Source organism: Bufo bufo, chromosome 7 (genome assembly GCF_905171765.1).
Source record: "Bufo bufo chromosome 7, aBufBuf1.1, whole genome shotgun sequence".
NCBI lineage: Eukaryota > Metazoa > Chordata > Amphibia > Anura > Bufonidae > Bufo > Bufo bufo.
In genome coordinates this window covers 162,436,380-162,452,847 of record NC_053395.1, presented here as the reverse complement: position 1 = coordinate 162,452,847, position 16,468 = coordinate 162,436,380, and the positions used below count along the sequence as shown (strand labels likewise).

Here is a 16,468-nt window from a genome sequence, read left to right as displayed (position 1 = left end):
AATTGTGTTGGCACTAAATCTTCACTTGGGCATAACCATGTATTTTACCTTTCTAGAATTGGATTCCCCAAGCGACCTGAGGTTTGAGGACCTGACCGAATCTTCGGTCCTTATCGTTTGGACGGCTCCTCGTTCTAAGATCAACCGCTACCTTCTTTCGGTGGGTCAAACCCGAGGCGGTCAGCCTACTCAGCTTCAAGTAAATCCACCTGCAACGAGCTACAAAATTAAAAACCTGCTACCGGGAACAGAGTACACGGTCTCTCTGGTTGCTCTGAAGGAAAATCAGAGGAGTAACCCAACTAATGGAATATTCTCAACCTGTAAGTATAAAGGTTCTGACACCCTCTCTAATACTGTCTAATAAAACTGACATCACATTTCTGACTGCGGATGCGGCACATCTTCCAAGAACCTTTATTGCAATACTTTCTACCCTTTAAAGATCCACATAGCACTTCATAAATCTAGAATGTTTATTTAGAACAGTTTGCTTCTGTGTATACGTTTAATTGTGGCAGCCACAATTCATACTCTGTACCCAGGCTATGTATTGGTTACGCACCTCTTCTACCCAAGTGTTGCTATTTTTTGTGCAGCAGTGAAGGCTCAAACTATTTAGTATTCTAGAAATGTATCGCTGTCCGGCTAGGAATTCTCAAACTCTTTCTTGTGTCCGGACACATCACACTTTTCATTTCTAATTTGCTCATTTCTAGTTTGAAGTTTAGCTTGCATCTTAAAACACCACTTGACTGTTCTTCAAACATTTGAGTGGGTTACAGATTTGCCAGGCCTGTTGGATATGAAAAGCAAAGTGGAATATTTTGTGATCTTGGCAGTGGTCGTGTAACCACTTCAAGCCGTCTGCAGGATGTAGGCTGGAGCAAATGATGCCTTGTTGAACTAACCTCATGAGACTCATAAGTGGGGTCCTGAGCACACACTCTGAGAACAGACTGCTGTAAACATCCCGTACAGATCCCTTGGGCTAAAACTGTGTGGGAGATAAATCAATGCAAATGTATGCTCATTTTCCGCTATGTGTTTGCGTATATAACTAATCTGCTGTGATGATTTACAAATTCTCTTCACTGTGAATTTGCAGTGGAACCTGTAGGTTCAATCCCTCCATACAACACAGAAGTTACAGAGACCACGATAGTCATTACTTGGACTCCTGTACCCAGGATTGGATTTAAGGTATGCGCCTACAGCCTAATATCAGTTTGTGGTATTGGATGCCATTTAACACTCAGATCACAAGAGGCTTACATAATGCCTTGAACCTGAACTGACTGATTTTCCTATAATTGTCTATATCTATACAGCAAAGAAATAAATCCTCATACTATGATAGTGGGCAGTTATCTATCCAGAACTGCTATTGTATAGTGTAGATATAGCCTGATGAGTATGGAGGCATCCATTACAGCTTGCATACAGCGGTTTCAAATGTTTTAGCCTTCATTAGTGCTATATATGAAAGCCATGGCTGTATAAGTATAGCGGGGTAGTAACATTAGGATTAAGGTCTTATAAAGAAATCTATACACTTTTTTTTTTTTTTTTTTTTTTTTTTTTGTCTGAGTTTGTTAAAGTATATTCCCTTATGAAATTAGCAAAGCCAATTCTTCAAAATCTTATTCCTCAAATTTTGTAATTTTGGAATATTTGATAGGTATATAAAAAAATCTATTTTATGTGGGTTTTTATATATATTTTTTTTCCTTCTATAACATGCTTTCTTTCAGGAGGGTGGGTGAGTATTATGTGCTACACTTCTTCAAGTAGTAGGTCCCACATTTTATTTATTGGATTATATTCCACACAACAGCCTCCTAACTCTGATACTTTTCATATTGCTAGTTGGATGTGCGTCCGAGTCAAGGCGGTGAAGCACCCAGAGAAGTTATCTCTGAGTCTGGCAGCATCGTAATCTCTGGTCTTACCCCAGGTGTTGAGTACACCTACAGCATCTCTATTTTGAAGGATGGTGAAGAGAGTGAATCTCCAATTACAAAGACTGTTGTGACACGTAAGGATCGGTGACTTTTTTATTTATTTAATTTTTTGCTTTCACGGTTTGCTTAAACCTTGAGTTTAACATCTTGACATTTGTAACAGTTTTTTGTTCCTTTCAATTCTTACAGCTCTTTCCCCTCCAACAAACCTCCGTCTCCACCCAAGTCCAGATTCTGTTACTTTGACCATCTACTGGGACAGAAGTACATCTCCAGGTAATGGCTAAGGATATTTAACTTCATGAAAACTGTACACTAAAGGGTTATTCCCATCATTATGCCCTTGACCCCTCTTAGCCAATTCAAAGTACTTTGTGTGCCCCTCTCTCTCTCCATTGAAGTCTTTTGGAATTCTGGAAATGGGTGGTTCTTTCTGTAACACCCATAGACTTCATTGTAGAGAGTTGCGTGCAAGTGTGGCCACCTTTCCATTAAAGTATATGCAACAAGAATTAGCCACTCTGCATTGGTAACAGGGGTCTAAGAACCCTAGATCTCCAAATAAGTGGGTATGTCACGTATGGGAACCCCACTTATCCTCTATAACAGGACAGGTTATTTCCTCTGTTTTCTCCTCAGGCGTTACTGGATACAGGATAACCTCAGCTCCCACAGATAGGCAGCTTGGCTACCCCACCGAGGAGGATGTTGATGCAAGGCAGACTTCTTTCACTTTTGAAAGCCTTAGTCCCGGTGTGGAATATAATATCAGCGTCTATGCAATTAAGGGAGACGAGGAGAGTGTCCCCCTATCCAAAATAATTACTCAAGGTAATGATGAACGATCTTGTGTCTTTTATTTATTGCTTTAGGTATTGACTTGTGGGATTGATGAATTTGGCTATTAACAGTCCTTTTCCTAAATCTGCCTGATTGCTTATAGCAAGCTGCTATATAACCATTTATCAAATGGGTTTTATACAGTCAGCCATAAGCACAGGTAGGCAACAGACAGGATGGAGGGTCAAGTCTTCATGGCGATTAGCAGTTGACATGCAAATTCAATGCCTGCGTTACCTCATGTATGTAGGCTTTTGATTTGCATGGATAATGGGAAGTAAGATGAAACCACCTTCACAGGTATTAACATATAAAGGTCCAGCATATAAGAAAGTGCTTGTTTTTTCAACATTTAGTTTCTGTTAGCTCTAATTCACTCATACATTTTATTCGCCAAACTATGAGTTGGATCGAAGTCTTGTTACCCCTGTGCCAAGTGTGACTTTTCATTATTATTGGAGTCCATGACCGTTCACTTCTATAATCTTGCTATCTATGCAAGGTGCCCCCCCCTCCTTTTTTTAAAAAAATTTAAAAACATTATTATTTTTTTTCTCTCCTTAGTTTGCCTGTTAAAATTGATACTGTCAAATATCTTGTTGGTTGCATATATTTCTGCTGCATGTGAAGGCTGACTCCACCTAGAAAGTTTCAGATACCACTTTAGAAAGCCAGAATCGTAGACAAATCATTCATACCATGAGGTTACATCCTAGCTTTATTTGAGAAAACCTAGATGGTAAATTGATTTTAGGTGGACTTGTCCTTTTTAAGCATTAGTTTCTACTTTGCTAATATTTGCTGAGGCAGCTTTACTTTTGCTGTTTGGATTTGCTGCACTGCTCCAAGCCAAAACCTGCCAATGTGTGTCCAGGGATTTTGAGCTGTATCTTGATACTTTGCGGCAAATGTTGATTCATTTACAAATCCTGACATTAATTTAGTAGTCAATCGTAAGGTGTAAATTACAGCCTGAAGTCTCAGTAGTAAATAGGGTGCCACAAGAAAACTGATTTTATATACATTTTTGCAACACTCATAAGTCGACTGTTTCCAATGTATATAATTTAGTTGATTTAAGCAATTCTGATTAATGGTAAGGCCAAACTGGGCAGATGGTGATGAGAGTACGGTTTAGAGGATAAAACGGCTGTGTCCTGGCACACTGAAGCATTAACTTAAAGGGGGTGTCCAGCCTAGGAACCGACAAACCCAGTGATCCTAATCTGTGCCCCATTAAAAAAACAAAAAACTCATCTGTCTGTGGTCTCGCCATGCCTGCGCCCCTGCCCTGTTCCCAGATGCCCCTGAGGACTATGACCTGAGACTGCTGCAGCCAATCACAGACCTTAGCGACCTGTCCTGAGCATAGGTCAACAGTATTTTAAGTCTCAGAAAACCCTTTTAAATGGCACTTCACCAGCATGTCTCTAGCATTGACGTATTGGGGGGGTGTTTTTTGTTTAGGACTATTGGGGCTGTAGGCTCCTAGGCTGGACAAGTCCTTTAACATTAAATTTGAAATTTGCAGCAGCCGCATGCCATTTTGGTTTTTGGCTACTTTCTTTGACCGTGCCATAAAGGTGGTAGATATGATAATCACTTTCCTATTTTCCAGTGGGGACAGCAATGAAGTGGAGCTTAAAGGTGGATTTAGATGAGCAGATGATTGTTACGATTTGAATGCAAGTGATGGATGAGAATCGTGGCATGTAAATGTTTAACGATTGAACTAGCTATCCAAAAAATCTTGTTCAACGTCTGTGAAGTCATTGATGCGAACAAGTACCATCATTGTCGTTGATGAATTGCGTTATGTAAATTTTGATTGTGAACTTTCTTGATGATAGAGCCCTGCGAAGGTTGGCATATAAATGATTATACGATTGAAAAAAAACAACTATTTTACACGATAATCCTTTCATTTAAATGCTAGCGGTCTGCTGGAACGTTCACTTGGTAGTTGCTCGTGTCGGTGATCACTTGAACTATTATCTGCTCATCTAAATCCACCTGGTTCACACATAGTTTGGATAATTGGGGAAGTTTTTGAGGCAGATTTTTCTGCAGCTTTTTCAGCCAAAGCCGGAAGTAGATCTGATTCCTTTCAAATCCACTTCTGGCATTGGCTACAAAAACCTGCCTCAAAACCTTCTGCTAAAACTGTGTTAACCTACCCTAAAAATGACACCACTGCATCTAAAGATGGTTTGAATATAGAATCTGCAGTTTATTTTACAAAACTGATTTCTCCACTTGGAAATGATGTGCAAAACTACTTGCTTAGTATGAATAATGCCAAAACAATTGCTTCCGAAGTACATTGGTTGCACATGATTATGGCATGTGTATATTAATCTGGGTACTATCTGATCAAGCTTGCAAATCTTTATGCATCAATTCCATTCTGTATTTAATTGAATCCGACACATTTGGAATATCAAGTAATTGCCTGTAATTTTATGCAATCCTTGACTGACTTGCTTTGCTTCCTTTCTTGCAACCACCAATTTTTGCTTCTTTTGACATGCATCGCCCTGCCAGAAATTCCCCAGCTCACTGATCTAAAGTTTGTCGATGTAACTGACACCAGCATTGATCTGAGGTGGACTCCCATTAACGCCACCACCATTATTGGCTACCGAATCACGGTGGTTGCTGCTGGAGAGTCTGTCCCCATCTATGAAGAATTTGTGCACCCCTCTGAGGGGTATTACAAGGTCTCAGGATTGGAGCCCGGCATTGACTATGAGATCAGCGTCATAACCCTCATTAGCGGCGGAGAGAGCACCCCGACCACACTCGTGCAACAAACCGGTGATTGTACACTCCTTGCAAATATGCAGAGGCAGAGCTTTATGTGCTCACCAGCAGGACAGCTGTAGGGCAGTGGGATTCTTGACTAGTGTTGATGTGGCACTTCTTAAGGCTCCCAAACACATTGACTAGCTGTTGGCTGAACAATTATATATATTATAATTTATTACACACACACACTTGGCTGAACGTGTATTCTATGGGGAGAGCAGAGAAGGCCACTGCCAGACACTTCTGGCGGCAGCTTATCTCCTGGGAGAACAAAAGGCTAAGGCAAAATCAGTTTGCCTAATCCTTGTCTAACCTGATATCATCTGTCGTGGGCGGGTCGGGAGCTCCCCACACACAGTATCTTGTATGGTCAGCTTAAAAAAAAATCTTCAGAGCATGGCAAATGCATTTTGTAATGCTGTGTATTGGCCTAGAAAATTGTATTAATTCACCTATCACTTCATTTTATTTAGTTGCTAATGGTACCAAATTGGCCTGAGTATGCTCTTGCCATGCTTAAATTGCACTTGTGCTTTAGCTTTATTCTTATTGAAATTAATTGATGGTCTTTGCTGGTGATCCACCTAGAGCTTTGTCCACCTTCAGTGCATGAAACTTCAATAGTGCTTGCTGCTGCTTAGGTTTTGGTTCGATCTGCTGGAATAATTTTAGTGTATATGCCTCTTTTGGTTATCCATGTAAATTACTTTTTTTGATTTTTATAAAGCATATACTTTGTTTTGTTAAATCTTCTGGGTATAGCACAGCTACAGGCATGCTAACGGTCTGCATATATATATATATATATATATCTCTTGGACCCTAAAAAGTATCAACCTATACAGACTTGGGTAGGATTCAAGTCAGTCACATATAGGACAAAGAGGGGTGTAGTGATAAAAGTAATCACATATATAACATTACTGACTTGTCACAGGATATGTAACACAGTACCTAGATGTTACTAAACCCTGATTTAACAAAGTTCATATTGTAAGATTAAAATAAGGTCTGTAGTTAATAGGTTATAAAATAAATATTCTTGGGTCATAGACATTTTTACTATAGCCCAACCTTCGTTTCCACCATTAGGCCTCTTGAACACGACCGTATGGCTTCTTCAGTATTTTGCGTTCCGCAAAAAAAAAATGGATCATGCCCATGTGCATTCTGTTTTTTGCGGAATGGAACAGCTGGCCCCTCATGGAACAGTACTATTCTTGTCCGTTATGCAGACAATAATAGGACATGTTCTATCTTTGAATGGAAATGCGGAAACTGAAGGCATACGGTGTACATTCCGTGTGTGTGTGTGTGTGTGTGTTTTTTTCTTAAATGGTTCCGTATACGGAACGGAGAGAAAAAACGTTTGTGTGCAAGAGGCCTTAAACTAATATTTAAGCGTTCCATTACTGTAGTGTGTGTATATATTAATAATAATATAATATTTTCAATGTGCATGGATGTACTTTGTAATTTCCTTTTCAATGTTGCACATTTCTAGCTGTGCCACCCCCAACTCAGTTGCGCTTCACCAATACTGGTCCTGTCACAATGCGCGTCACTTGGGCTCCACCAACGTCCATCGAGCTTTCCAGTTTCCTTGTGCGCTTCTTTCCAGTGAAGAAACCAGATGATGTCACTGAGCTGTCAATTTCTCCATCTGATAGTATGGTTGTGCTAACAAGTAAGTTTGCACCTGGGATGGGGTTTAAAATGTATAGTCCTTATATTTTTATCAGACTTTTTATTGATCTTTTTAATTTTTTTTTAAATATGTATACGTGCACATTTTGATCCGCCAATATTTTACTGTAGTAAGGGTCTGTCTAATGAAAGTACTGGGAACATCAAGCTGAGCTACAAGGAACTCCGAAACTTGCTCATTGGTGCAGATTTACTAATCTTGTGTTGTATTTAGACAGCATAACTTTGACCAGGCAGTCTAAAGATGCACCAGATTTATCAGTGGTTCACACTGTATAATCCTGCTGGACATATTACACTTTAACTTTTTACCACCTAATGCTTGGCTTACTTTGCACAAATTTTTTTGCAGAATCTTACTTTATAAACCATGTCCTTTCCCACTGATCCCGTGCCCCCTTTTCCTCTAAAGGTGCATTTACACCAACAGATTATCTGACCAATTTTTTTTGTCCAATCAGACCAATAGTTGGGGGGGGGGGGGGGGGTGGTGAGTATGTGTATAAGAAAAGATCTGTGTGTGTAAACGACCATCTGGACCAATGATTGGTCATGCAATCTGTCAGATAATTTGATGTTAAATGCACCCTAAGACCAGGGGCGGACTAGCCATAGATCCTACAGGGAAATTTCCTGGTGGGCCAAAGCCCAGGGGGCCACCCAAACCCTACTCATGGCCACCATCTGGGTTCATAACAAGCTGATGTTCTAAGAGTTAATTATTGCTAGGAGCATGAGTTACTTTGGCACCTGGCCGGCAGCTGCTGGTGCCCTCCTCAACTCCTCAGAATGGTGATACAATTGAATCCTGTAGCAGTATTTTGTGCTGCACTGTGGTATTTGGTTCTGCTGCGGCGGTACTTTTTGCTGCCCTACAGTACTGCATGGGGCCACTTTAGTTTTTTAGTTTTTTTTTTTTTTTCCAGGGCCACTTTAAGTTCCCAGTCCGCTCTTGTTGAAGTCAAATGTCTAAATCGCCTAATTAAATGTGGTGCAAAGCATGTATGCCAGATTTTGATGCAGACTGAGTCAGAATTCTCTAGATCAGTAAATCTCCCTCATTTTTTTTTTTTCTATTTTCTTAAAGATCTGCTGCCATTTACGGAGTATCGGGTCAACGTTCACTCTGTTTATGAAGAAAGAGAGAGCACTGAACTTACTGGTGTGCACAGAACAAGTAAGCATGTGAAATCCAATGTTATAAATCTTCAAACAAAAAAAAGTGTGTGTAAATTGTTCCTTAATGTTTTTGCTTCTATAAAAATGTTTTCCAAAAATGACAGCAGGAAACAATAGTCATTGCACTCAAGTTTCCCAGATTCCTTGATTGCATATCTGTAGAACTGGGAAACGTCACTCTGTAACTTGCTTTTTTATTTTAATTTTATTTTTTGTTCAGAAATCTGGGAAAATTGGGTGACATGGCTTATTGGAACTACAGTATTTTCTATTTATGCCAATGCTGACATAGGATTTTAGATAATAATGTGCAGTACTGTATCTGGATTTAAGTTGGCACAAAGGGTTAATTTGCACCCATACAGAAACTGCTTTGATGTGGTAACAGCTGCAGTCCCTCATACCAGCAGGTTTCACTCAGAAGTTGCTGAGCAGTAGAAAGGACATGCAACAGATGTTAACTACTATTTGGGCGTTTCATTCCATGGAGCCTTAGATACCTTCATTTCAACCAGTAGTATGGAGATATTAAATCCCTCTATGTAGGTTGCATTCTTGCCAGAAGAACGATTTCGGGCTTAACGTCTTTACTTGACTACCGGGCAAACCTTACGGTGCAATACCTAACCGTCACCCTAAAAGATCATTTACTTAAAAAAATTAAAAATGAAACAAAAGATCATAGAAGTTCATTCACATAAGTTATTATTTAGGATCTGTGAACTTGGCCTTTTAAAGTGCAACAGTACTTATGGTGGAAGATCATTATAGACTCCCAAAGTGACTAAACAAAACGATCCGTTGCGTGATTTTTACATGTGTATGGATTATCATTTGTGAATATTATGGTGCCGTTTATTAACATCTTATTGTTGATGATTAATTCATTTTCTGTAGAGAAATAAATATTTAGATTCATAAACCTTAATAGTTCTTATATATTTGTGCTCTTAATACAGCGTTGGACTCCCCAACTGGAATTGACTTTTCTGAAATCACCACCAACTCCTTTACTGTGCATTGGATTGCTCCCCGTGCCACCATCACTGGCTACAAAGTCAAGTACCAGTTGGAGAGTGGAGCTGGGCGTCCTAGAGAGGAAAGAATTCCACCATCTCGCAACTCGATCACCCTTACGAACCTCATTCCAGGCTCTGAATACATTGTGAGCATCACTGCGGTCAGTGGGCCTCAGGAGAGCTTACCACTTGTAGGACAACAGGCTACGGGTAGGTGTTTGGATTTTTGTAATCCTCACGTTTGATGCATCTAAAATAATAATTTAATTCATATATTTTTATTTTTAAGTGTCTGATATCCCAACTGATCTAAAAGCAACGTCTTCTGCTCCCAATACTATTACCATTACCTGGGATGCACCTGCAGTGAATGTGCGGTACTATAGAATTACTTCTTCTGAGACTGGTAAGATGCCATTGGACGTGAAGACATTTATATTAGTGTTCCTCAACTCCAGTCCTTGGGCCCCCTTGCCAGTAATGATTTGGGAATATCTCGCAGAATGAATAGCTGTGGGAAGTCTTGATTCATGGACCCTAATTATAACACCTGCCCCATACTAAGGAAATCCTAAAAATATGACTGGCAGGTGGGCCCTGATCACTGGAGTTCAGAAACACTTATTTATATAGTGTCATTGTCTTTTATTACTACTTTCCAAAAAATAAATGTTTGTTTGTCTGCACAGATGGTCAGAGTCCAGTTCAGGAGTTCACAGTGCCTGGATATTCTAATACTGCAACTATCAATAACCTGAAACCAGGCGTTGGTTACACCATTACTGTATATGCAGTCACTGGCCGAGGAGACAGTCCTGCCACCAGCAAACCTGTCACAATTGTATATGCCACAGGTAAACATGGTGAGCTAAGTATGTACATTTTCACATAATGAAGCTTGTGGGTGCACATTGGAATACCGTCAAGTTTTCAAGGCTTAAAACGGATTATATATATCTTTTTTTTTTTTTTTTTAATACTATAACAGGTGTGGAACAGCCCACAGAGATGAAGGTCACTGAGGTCCAGGATGAAAGCATCCATATACGATGGACACCATCTCCAGGCCCTGTCACTGGCTATAGAGTTACTAGTGTGCCCAAAAGTGGGGAGGGTGAGACCATTTCTCAAATTGTACCATCAGGTAAGATTAGGTTCATATAGTATTGTAAGTTTTGATATTTTATATAGGTGTTAAAAATAAGAAAATAAAAAGTGTGGGGAAAATTGCAATGTGTCTTAAAATGTGAACACTAGTGAGCGCTTCCATTATGAAAGCACTCACTATTATGCAGCAGGCTCAGGGAGCGGTTAGTTAAACCCTGTTAGCGCTGGCTGGACTCGCCGCCCAATGTTCTTCTCCGGGCTCGCTCTCGCTGTCCTGAGTACAGTGCCATGATGTAATGCATGCACTTTGACCTGATGCTGTGCAGAAGAAGAACTGGGAGCTGCAGGAAGGAGTGGCAGGATGTGTAGAGTAGCGGTGCCGTCTGGAGAGGAAAGTTAATTTAGATATTTTTCGTCTGATCAAAAATATTTTTCTCACCCAGTTTCCTTGGGACACAGAAGACCTTGGGTATAGCTCATCTCCATAGGAGGCGTGACACTAAGTGAAAGCTGTTAAGCCCCTCCTCCACAGCTATACCCTCAGCCTGGAGAGAAAGGCAGCCAGTTTTTTGCTTAGTGTCCAAGGAGGCAAGACACTCCCTGCTCTGCAGGGCTGGTTTCTCCTTGTTTCAATTTTAGATTTTTACTTTTTTCTTTTTTGTTCCAGATCATCAGGGATAACAGAGTCGCACTAGACCTCTCTGTTCTCCCGGGGTTGAGCTGCGCCAGTGCCGGTCACCCGCACTGCTGCCTCCCCCACAGAAGGCAAGGTGGATCAGGGCAGCCCAGCTCCCCTACATCCCGCCAGCGCAAGGGTCGCCCGCACGCCAAGTCCCTCTTCCAGCGTCCTGCCACTACGGTGCCAGTAGCTGAAGGGGCGACCCTGCTGGAAAGGACCGAGGGTGAAGACGGCTGTGGTAAGAAAGAGGCTTCTCCAGCCCTACGTCCCCCACCCCCCCCCCCACCCTGGTCTCCTGCGTGCCTGACCCCTATACTGGGCCTCTAGTCCCCTGCTGGATCTATGCTGGCCCCTGGGGTGCCGCAGAGCGGCAATTTCCTTCTGCCTCCCTCCCCCTGCCTGGCTCCCATAGACATGCAGCCAGTGGCTGTCTCCACAGCCAGCTACAGAAGCGGCAACTAACATGGGTGGAAATCAGCACAGGCACCCGTTCTCTGGGTCCCCCCCCATCTCCTACCGGAGTGTTGCTCAAGGCCTGAGGCTCCTGACGGCTGTGGAGTAAGGCCTCGCCTCCGGCCGACATTGGTAGTCCGGTGCGGCCGGGCGCCGCAAAATCTTAGCCCAGGCTCCGCGGCCTGCGCAGCCGCCATTCCGGGTCCCTGACTCTTCCGACCGGCGGTCTTCCGGCCGGCGGGGTGGGCTCCCGCAGCCGGCAAGCCGCTATTCCGAGCCCCTGACACTCCGGCCGGCGGGGTGGGCTCCCGCGGCCGGCTTTGGGCTTGACGTCTATGCCCAGCAGGCCCCGGCTGACCTTGGTGCCGGTCGGTGGGGCTCCGCTAATTTTAGCCCAGGTTTCGCGGCCTGCTGGGCCGCAATTCCGACCGGCCCGCGGGGTGGGCACCCGCGGCCGGTTTTGATGCGCCACTCCGCCTCAGGTCCCGGCGGTACATACCGGGCGCCGCAAATTTAGACCCCGGCTTCACGGCCTACTAGGCCGCAAAATTCCGGCCTCTGGTGGAGGGGGCGGGAACTTCTCCAGGCGCGAATTCTTCCCGCCGGGAGGTTCTTCCGCCCACAGGGGATCGCAGCGCCGCCCTCCAGGCCGGATCCATGTTAACCCTTTGGGTACAGGCCGGCTCCCAATGGGCCTGTATGGCTGGCCCCCCTTTTCCTGACTATCTGTGCCCCTATAGGTGGCCCCCCTTTAGCCTCAGAGAAGCTGTGTTTTTAAAAAAAAAATAAAAAAAAATGAAAATAAATAATAATAATAATAATAACAGATTTCTATTGGACTGCGCAGGACGCTGCAGCCTCATCAGTAGTGCTGCATGTCTGCATGCCCTCTTTCCACAGGTGGCATAGTGTTGCGCTCCCAACCTGCGTAGGTGCTAGGGCATTTCCCTTTTTAGGTGGTTTTCCTGCCCTCTTCCAGGATACGGCGCTGGCCAAGTGCATGCGGCCCTTCCGTAGGCAGCATTCATCATCTCTCCAGTTATGGTGCCTGCCATGTGCATCCCCCCCCTCCTAGGCGGGATACTGCACTCTCCCTGGCTGCCGGCTGGCCAGGTGCATGACCCCCTTTTAGGCGGAATACTGCACCTTCACCGGATACGGTGCTGGCCATGTGCATGACCCCCTTCCATAGGCGGAATGCTGCACTCTCTATGGATTTGCTGCCGGCCATGTGCGTGACCCCCTTCCATGGGCGGAACGCAGCGCTCTCACTGGATTCGCTGTCGGCCATGTGCGTGACCCCCTTAGGCGGAACGCTACACTCTCACTGGATCTGTTGCCGATCATGTGCTGACCCCCCTTTTTAGGCGGAATACTGCACTCTCACCGGATACGGTACTGGCTATGTGCACGACCCCCTTCCATAGGCGGAACGCTGCACTCTCTCTTATGTGCTATGATGTACTTATGTACTATGTTGCTATGCTGCACTCTCACTGGTTTCGCTGCCGGCCATAGGCATGACTCAGGCAGCATACATACATCCCTCCGTCTGTGGTTGTTTTCTCGCAGGTACGTTACTGGCCATGTGCATGTACCCCATACTTGGCGGGGTGCTTGCACTCTCGCTGGATCCGCTGTCGGCCATATGCATGACCCCTCTTCCGTGGGCAGTGTACGCACTCTCGCTGGATTCGCTGCCTGCCATGGGCATGCCTTCCTTCCTCAGGTGACATACACACATTCTCACTGACTGTTTGTCTCTCACCAGTACGATGCTGGCCATGTGTATGACTCCCATATATGGCGGGTGCACGCACTCTCCCTGGATGAGATGCTGGCCATGTGCATTACCCCCCCCTTTTTTTCTGGGCGGCATGCTACACTCTCACCGGATACCTTGCTGGCCATGAGCATTGCCCTCTAACATGGGTGGAACGCTTGCACTCCCATTGGATACGGTGCTGGCCTTGTGCGTGGCCACCCCTCATTCCATGGGCAGAATTTGGCACGCTCATGAGATTTACGGCTGTCCTTGTACGACTGTGCTGGACTTGTACATGTCCCCCTTCATTGGCAGAGTAGTTGCACTCTCGCTAAATCAGTGTTGGGTGTATTATTGCACACTCACTTAATGCTAGGATAACCCTGTGCATGTTCCCCTTTCACTAGGTGGACCTCCTGCGTTCATGCTGGATTATAGGGTATGTCCTGCTTCTCTGAAGTAGGTACGGCCTTAGGCATCACTCCCTTTTGGGACCTGCCTTTGCACTCTTGCCGACTGCAGTTTGCCAGATACAATTTCCCCCCTTTTCGGGGCGGACTGCTTGCGTTCCATCGCATGCTATACTAGGCTTGTGCATAACTCCCTTTCAGGTTGCACTTTGCAATTCCGTACATGCTGTGGCACTCTGTGGCGAGCCCCCCTTTCTCGCTAAATTAACCTTTTGCAGTGAGCGGACGTTCTTGTGCGTTGTTTGGGCCGTGTATGCCTTCTCCTCCTGTAGGTGGGTTGGCCTTCTCACTGCTTACGGGCTGCTCGTACGTATGCCTCATCTACTTCCTGCGGCATACTTTTGTTTTCTTGGGATACGATGCCTGCCACAAACCTTGCACTCGTTTCTAAGGAGTTCATTCTGTCCACCTGACCCGGACGGGCTCTACTTGCTCTCTGCTGCACGGAGCTGGGTGGTACTCATTCATTTAGTTGGCCCTTCATCCCAGGGAATGTTCGTGGTTCCTAGATGCGTGCCCATTCGTCCTTCCGCGGTATTGCTTCCCTGCGCTAGTGGTCACATGGTCGAGAGTGCGGTTGTCTGGAGCGCCCCTCGAATTCTTCGTTGGCTCTGGCAGGACTGCGGTTCCCTTGCCTGCTGCAATTTCCTCCTCTTCGGATGTAGTGTGGTATGAGTCCTTCCTCTTGGCGCCTCTACGCTACAGTCTGATCTGCTACCAGGTGCGGGCCGCTTTTCTCGGGAAGGTCACCCAAATTCTCTTGGGTGCTCGATTACCCAGGTCCGGAGGACCTCCGCCTTGGGTTCTTCAGGGTATTCTCCTTCTGCGAGGCGGTGAACCGGGCATCTCACAGTGTAGCAGGGTTCTGCTTTTGAGCTGTCCTATGGCTTCCCTGTTGCCCACTACTCCGTTCGGTTGGAGGGTGTTATGCCGGCCTCTGTCTCGACTACCTTATCTCGCCGGCTCTGTTTGGCCCCCGCTCGGTACAGATCACTCTGATGTGGCTTCTGTCCCGCCAGACTTCAGAGGTTGTTCCTTCACTGTCCTCCCCTTTGGGGAGAGCATGGTTGTTCATGTGGATGGTTCCGGTGTTCCTTTTGGCCTCGTACTGTCTCCCTTGTTCACACTGGCTGTATTAGCTGTGCCGATTTATCGAGTCTACCGCGTTCTGTCCTCCCGCTGAGTGCAGATTGTGTGGTCCATTCTAAGACTATGGTCCTGCTGTAGACTTACCTTCTCGGTAACTTGGGGGGACTACCTTTCGGTCCAGATTGTCCTTTGATCTCCTACACCGGGACTGTAGAACATGGCTACATCAGCATGGACTATAGCCTGTCTTGTCCTGGCATCTGGCGGATGCTGGGCGGACCCTTTTGGTTCCTTTCCGTCTGTCCTTCTGCTCCCCCACTCGGGTGGATACGGACAACGTTGCTCGGGGGCCGACGGGACCAGTTTGTCAACTTCTGCCCGTGTTACTGGTCTGCGCCTGATCACATTTGGTTTTTCGCCCGCTTGCCAGGCGACTCCAGCGGGTTCGCTACTGCCCGCTCCTGGCTGTTTTTCGTCCAGGATCTGTCGTAAGACTTATGTTTTTTTTAATCTGGGGTTCTGTGGGAAGCTGTGCATTCCCCACTCTGACTTTTCTCTCCCCATGGTTCTGTCTTTTTTCCAGTCCGGCCTGGACCTGGGACTGGGATTCCTTTACTTGAGGTATCAGTGTCAGCGCTGTTCTTCCTCTTCCAGCGTTCCCCAGCCCTCTGGGCCTGTCAAGACCTTCTTACTCGAAATGGCTCTTTGGTTCCTCTGTACTGTCCTTCGGTACCGCCCTGGGAACTACATACGGAGTTCTCGGCGCTCCAATCTTGTCCTTGGAGCCGTTACAGAAGTTCTCTCTACCCCTCCTGTCCTGTACGATTGTGTTTCCGTATCAGTCGTGTCTGACGGGTGCCTGAATGGCCCCCTTTTTGTTCTGAGCCTTCTGTCTTTTTCCAGGACAGGGCTGTTCTACATCCCGTTCCTTCCTTCTGAAGGTGGTGTTTGCCTTTCGCTTCAACACTTCACCAATTTGGACATTGTTTGGGCCTTGCAGTTTTTACTTGGAGATCTCCGAACGGGTCTCTTGGGTTTCCTGGAGGTCCGCGCTTAGAGTTGACGGACTCCAGGGTGGTTTTCCTCCGCTTTATCAGATTGGCTATTGCTGAGGTTACCGCACCGAGGGCAGGATTCTGCCTTTACTGTCACCGTTCATTTCACCAGAGCGGTCGGTGCCTCCTGGGCCGGAGGCTTTGGGCTTCGGCCATGCATTTGAGCAAGGCGGCCACAGGTCTTCCTTGCACGCTTTACAGAGTTCTACAGGGTGCATACTCTGGCTTCGGCGTATGCTGCCTTGGTCCACCTGGGTCTGCAGGCGGCGGTTCCTTGATGCCTTCGGGTGCTTCGCCTTGGAGCTGTGGTCCCTCCCCTTTTGGACTGCTTTT

At 45.4% G+C, this 16,468-nt stretch overlaps 1 protein-coding gene across 14 annotated transcripts in view; it reads left to right on the top strand.

Moving 5' to 3' along the window:
• FN1 (fibronectin 1) overlaps positions 1 to 16,468 on the top strand; it is a 67,960-nt gene that overhangs the window by 31,223 nt on the left and 20,269 nt on the right. For 5 of the 14 annotated variants that reach the window (XM_040439697.1, XM_040439696.1, XM_040439695.1 and 2 more), the window contains exons 20-31: positions 57 to 323; positions 1,109 to 1,203; positions 1,870 to 2,038; positions 2,154 to 2,240; positions 2,604 to 2,795; positions 5,349 to 5,621; positions 7,117 to 7,299; positions 8,407 to 8,496; positions 9,458 to 9,727; positions 9,807 to 9,923; positions 10,207 to 10,380; positions 10,506 to 10,661. In XM_040439697.1, the coding sequence (XP_040295631.1) occupies positions 57 to 323; positions 1,109 to 1,203; positions 1,870 to 2,038; positions 2,154 to 2,240; positions 2,604 to 2,795; positions 5,349 to 5,621; positions 7,117 to 7,299; positions 8,407 to 8,496; positions 9,458 to 9,727; positions 9,807 to 9,923; positions 10,207 to 10,380; positions 10,506 to 10,661 (2,073 nt within the window). The remainder of the gene's footprint in view (positions 1 to 56; positions 324 to 1,108; positions 1,204 to 1,869; positions 2,039 to 2,153; positions 2,241 to 2,603; positions 2,796 to 5,348; positions 5,622 to 7,116; positions 7,300 to 8,406; positions 8,497 to 9,457; positions 9,728 to 9,806; positions 9,924 to 10,206; positions 10,381 to 10,505; positions 10,662 to 16,468) is intronic. The other 9 variants (XM_040439700.1, XM_040439693.1, XM_040439702.1 and 6 more) reach the window with 3 other exon arrangements.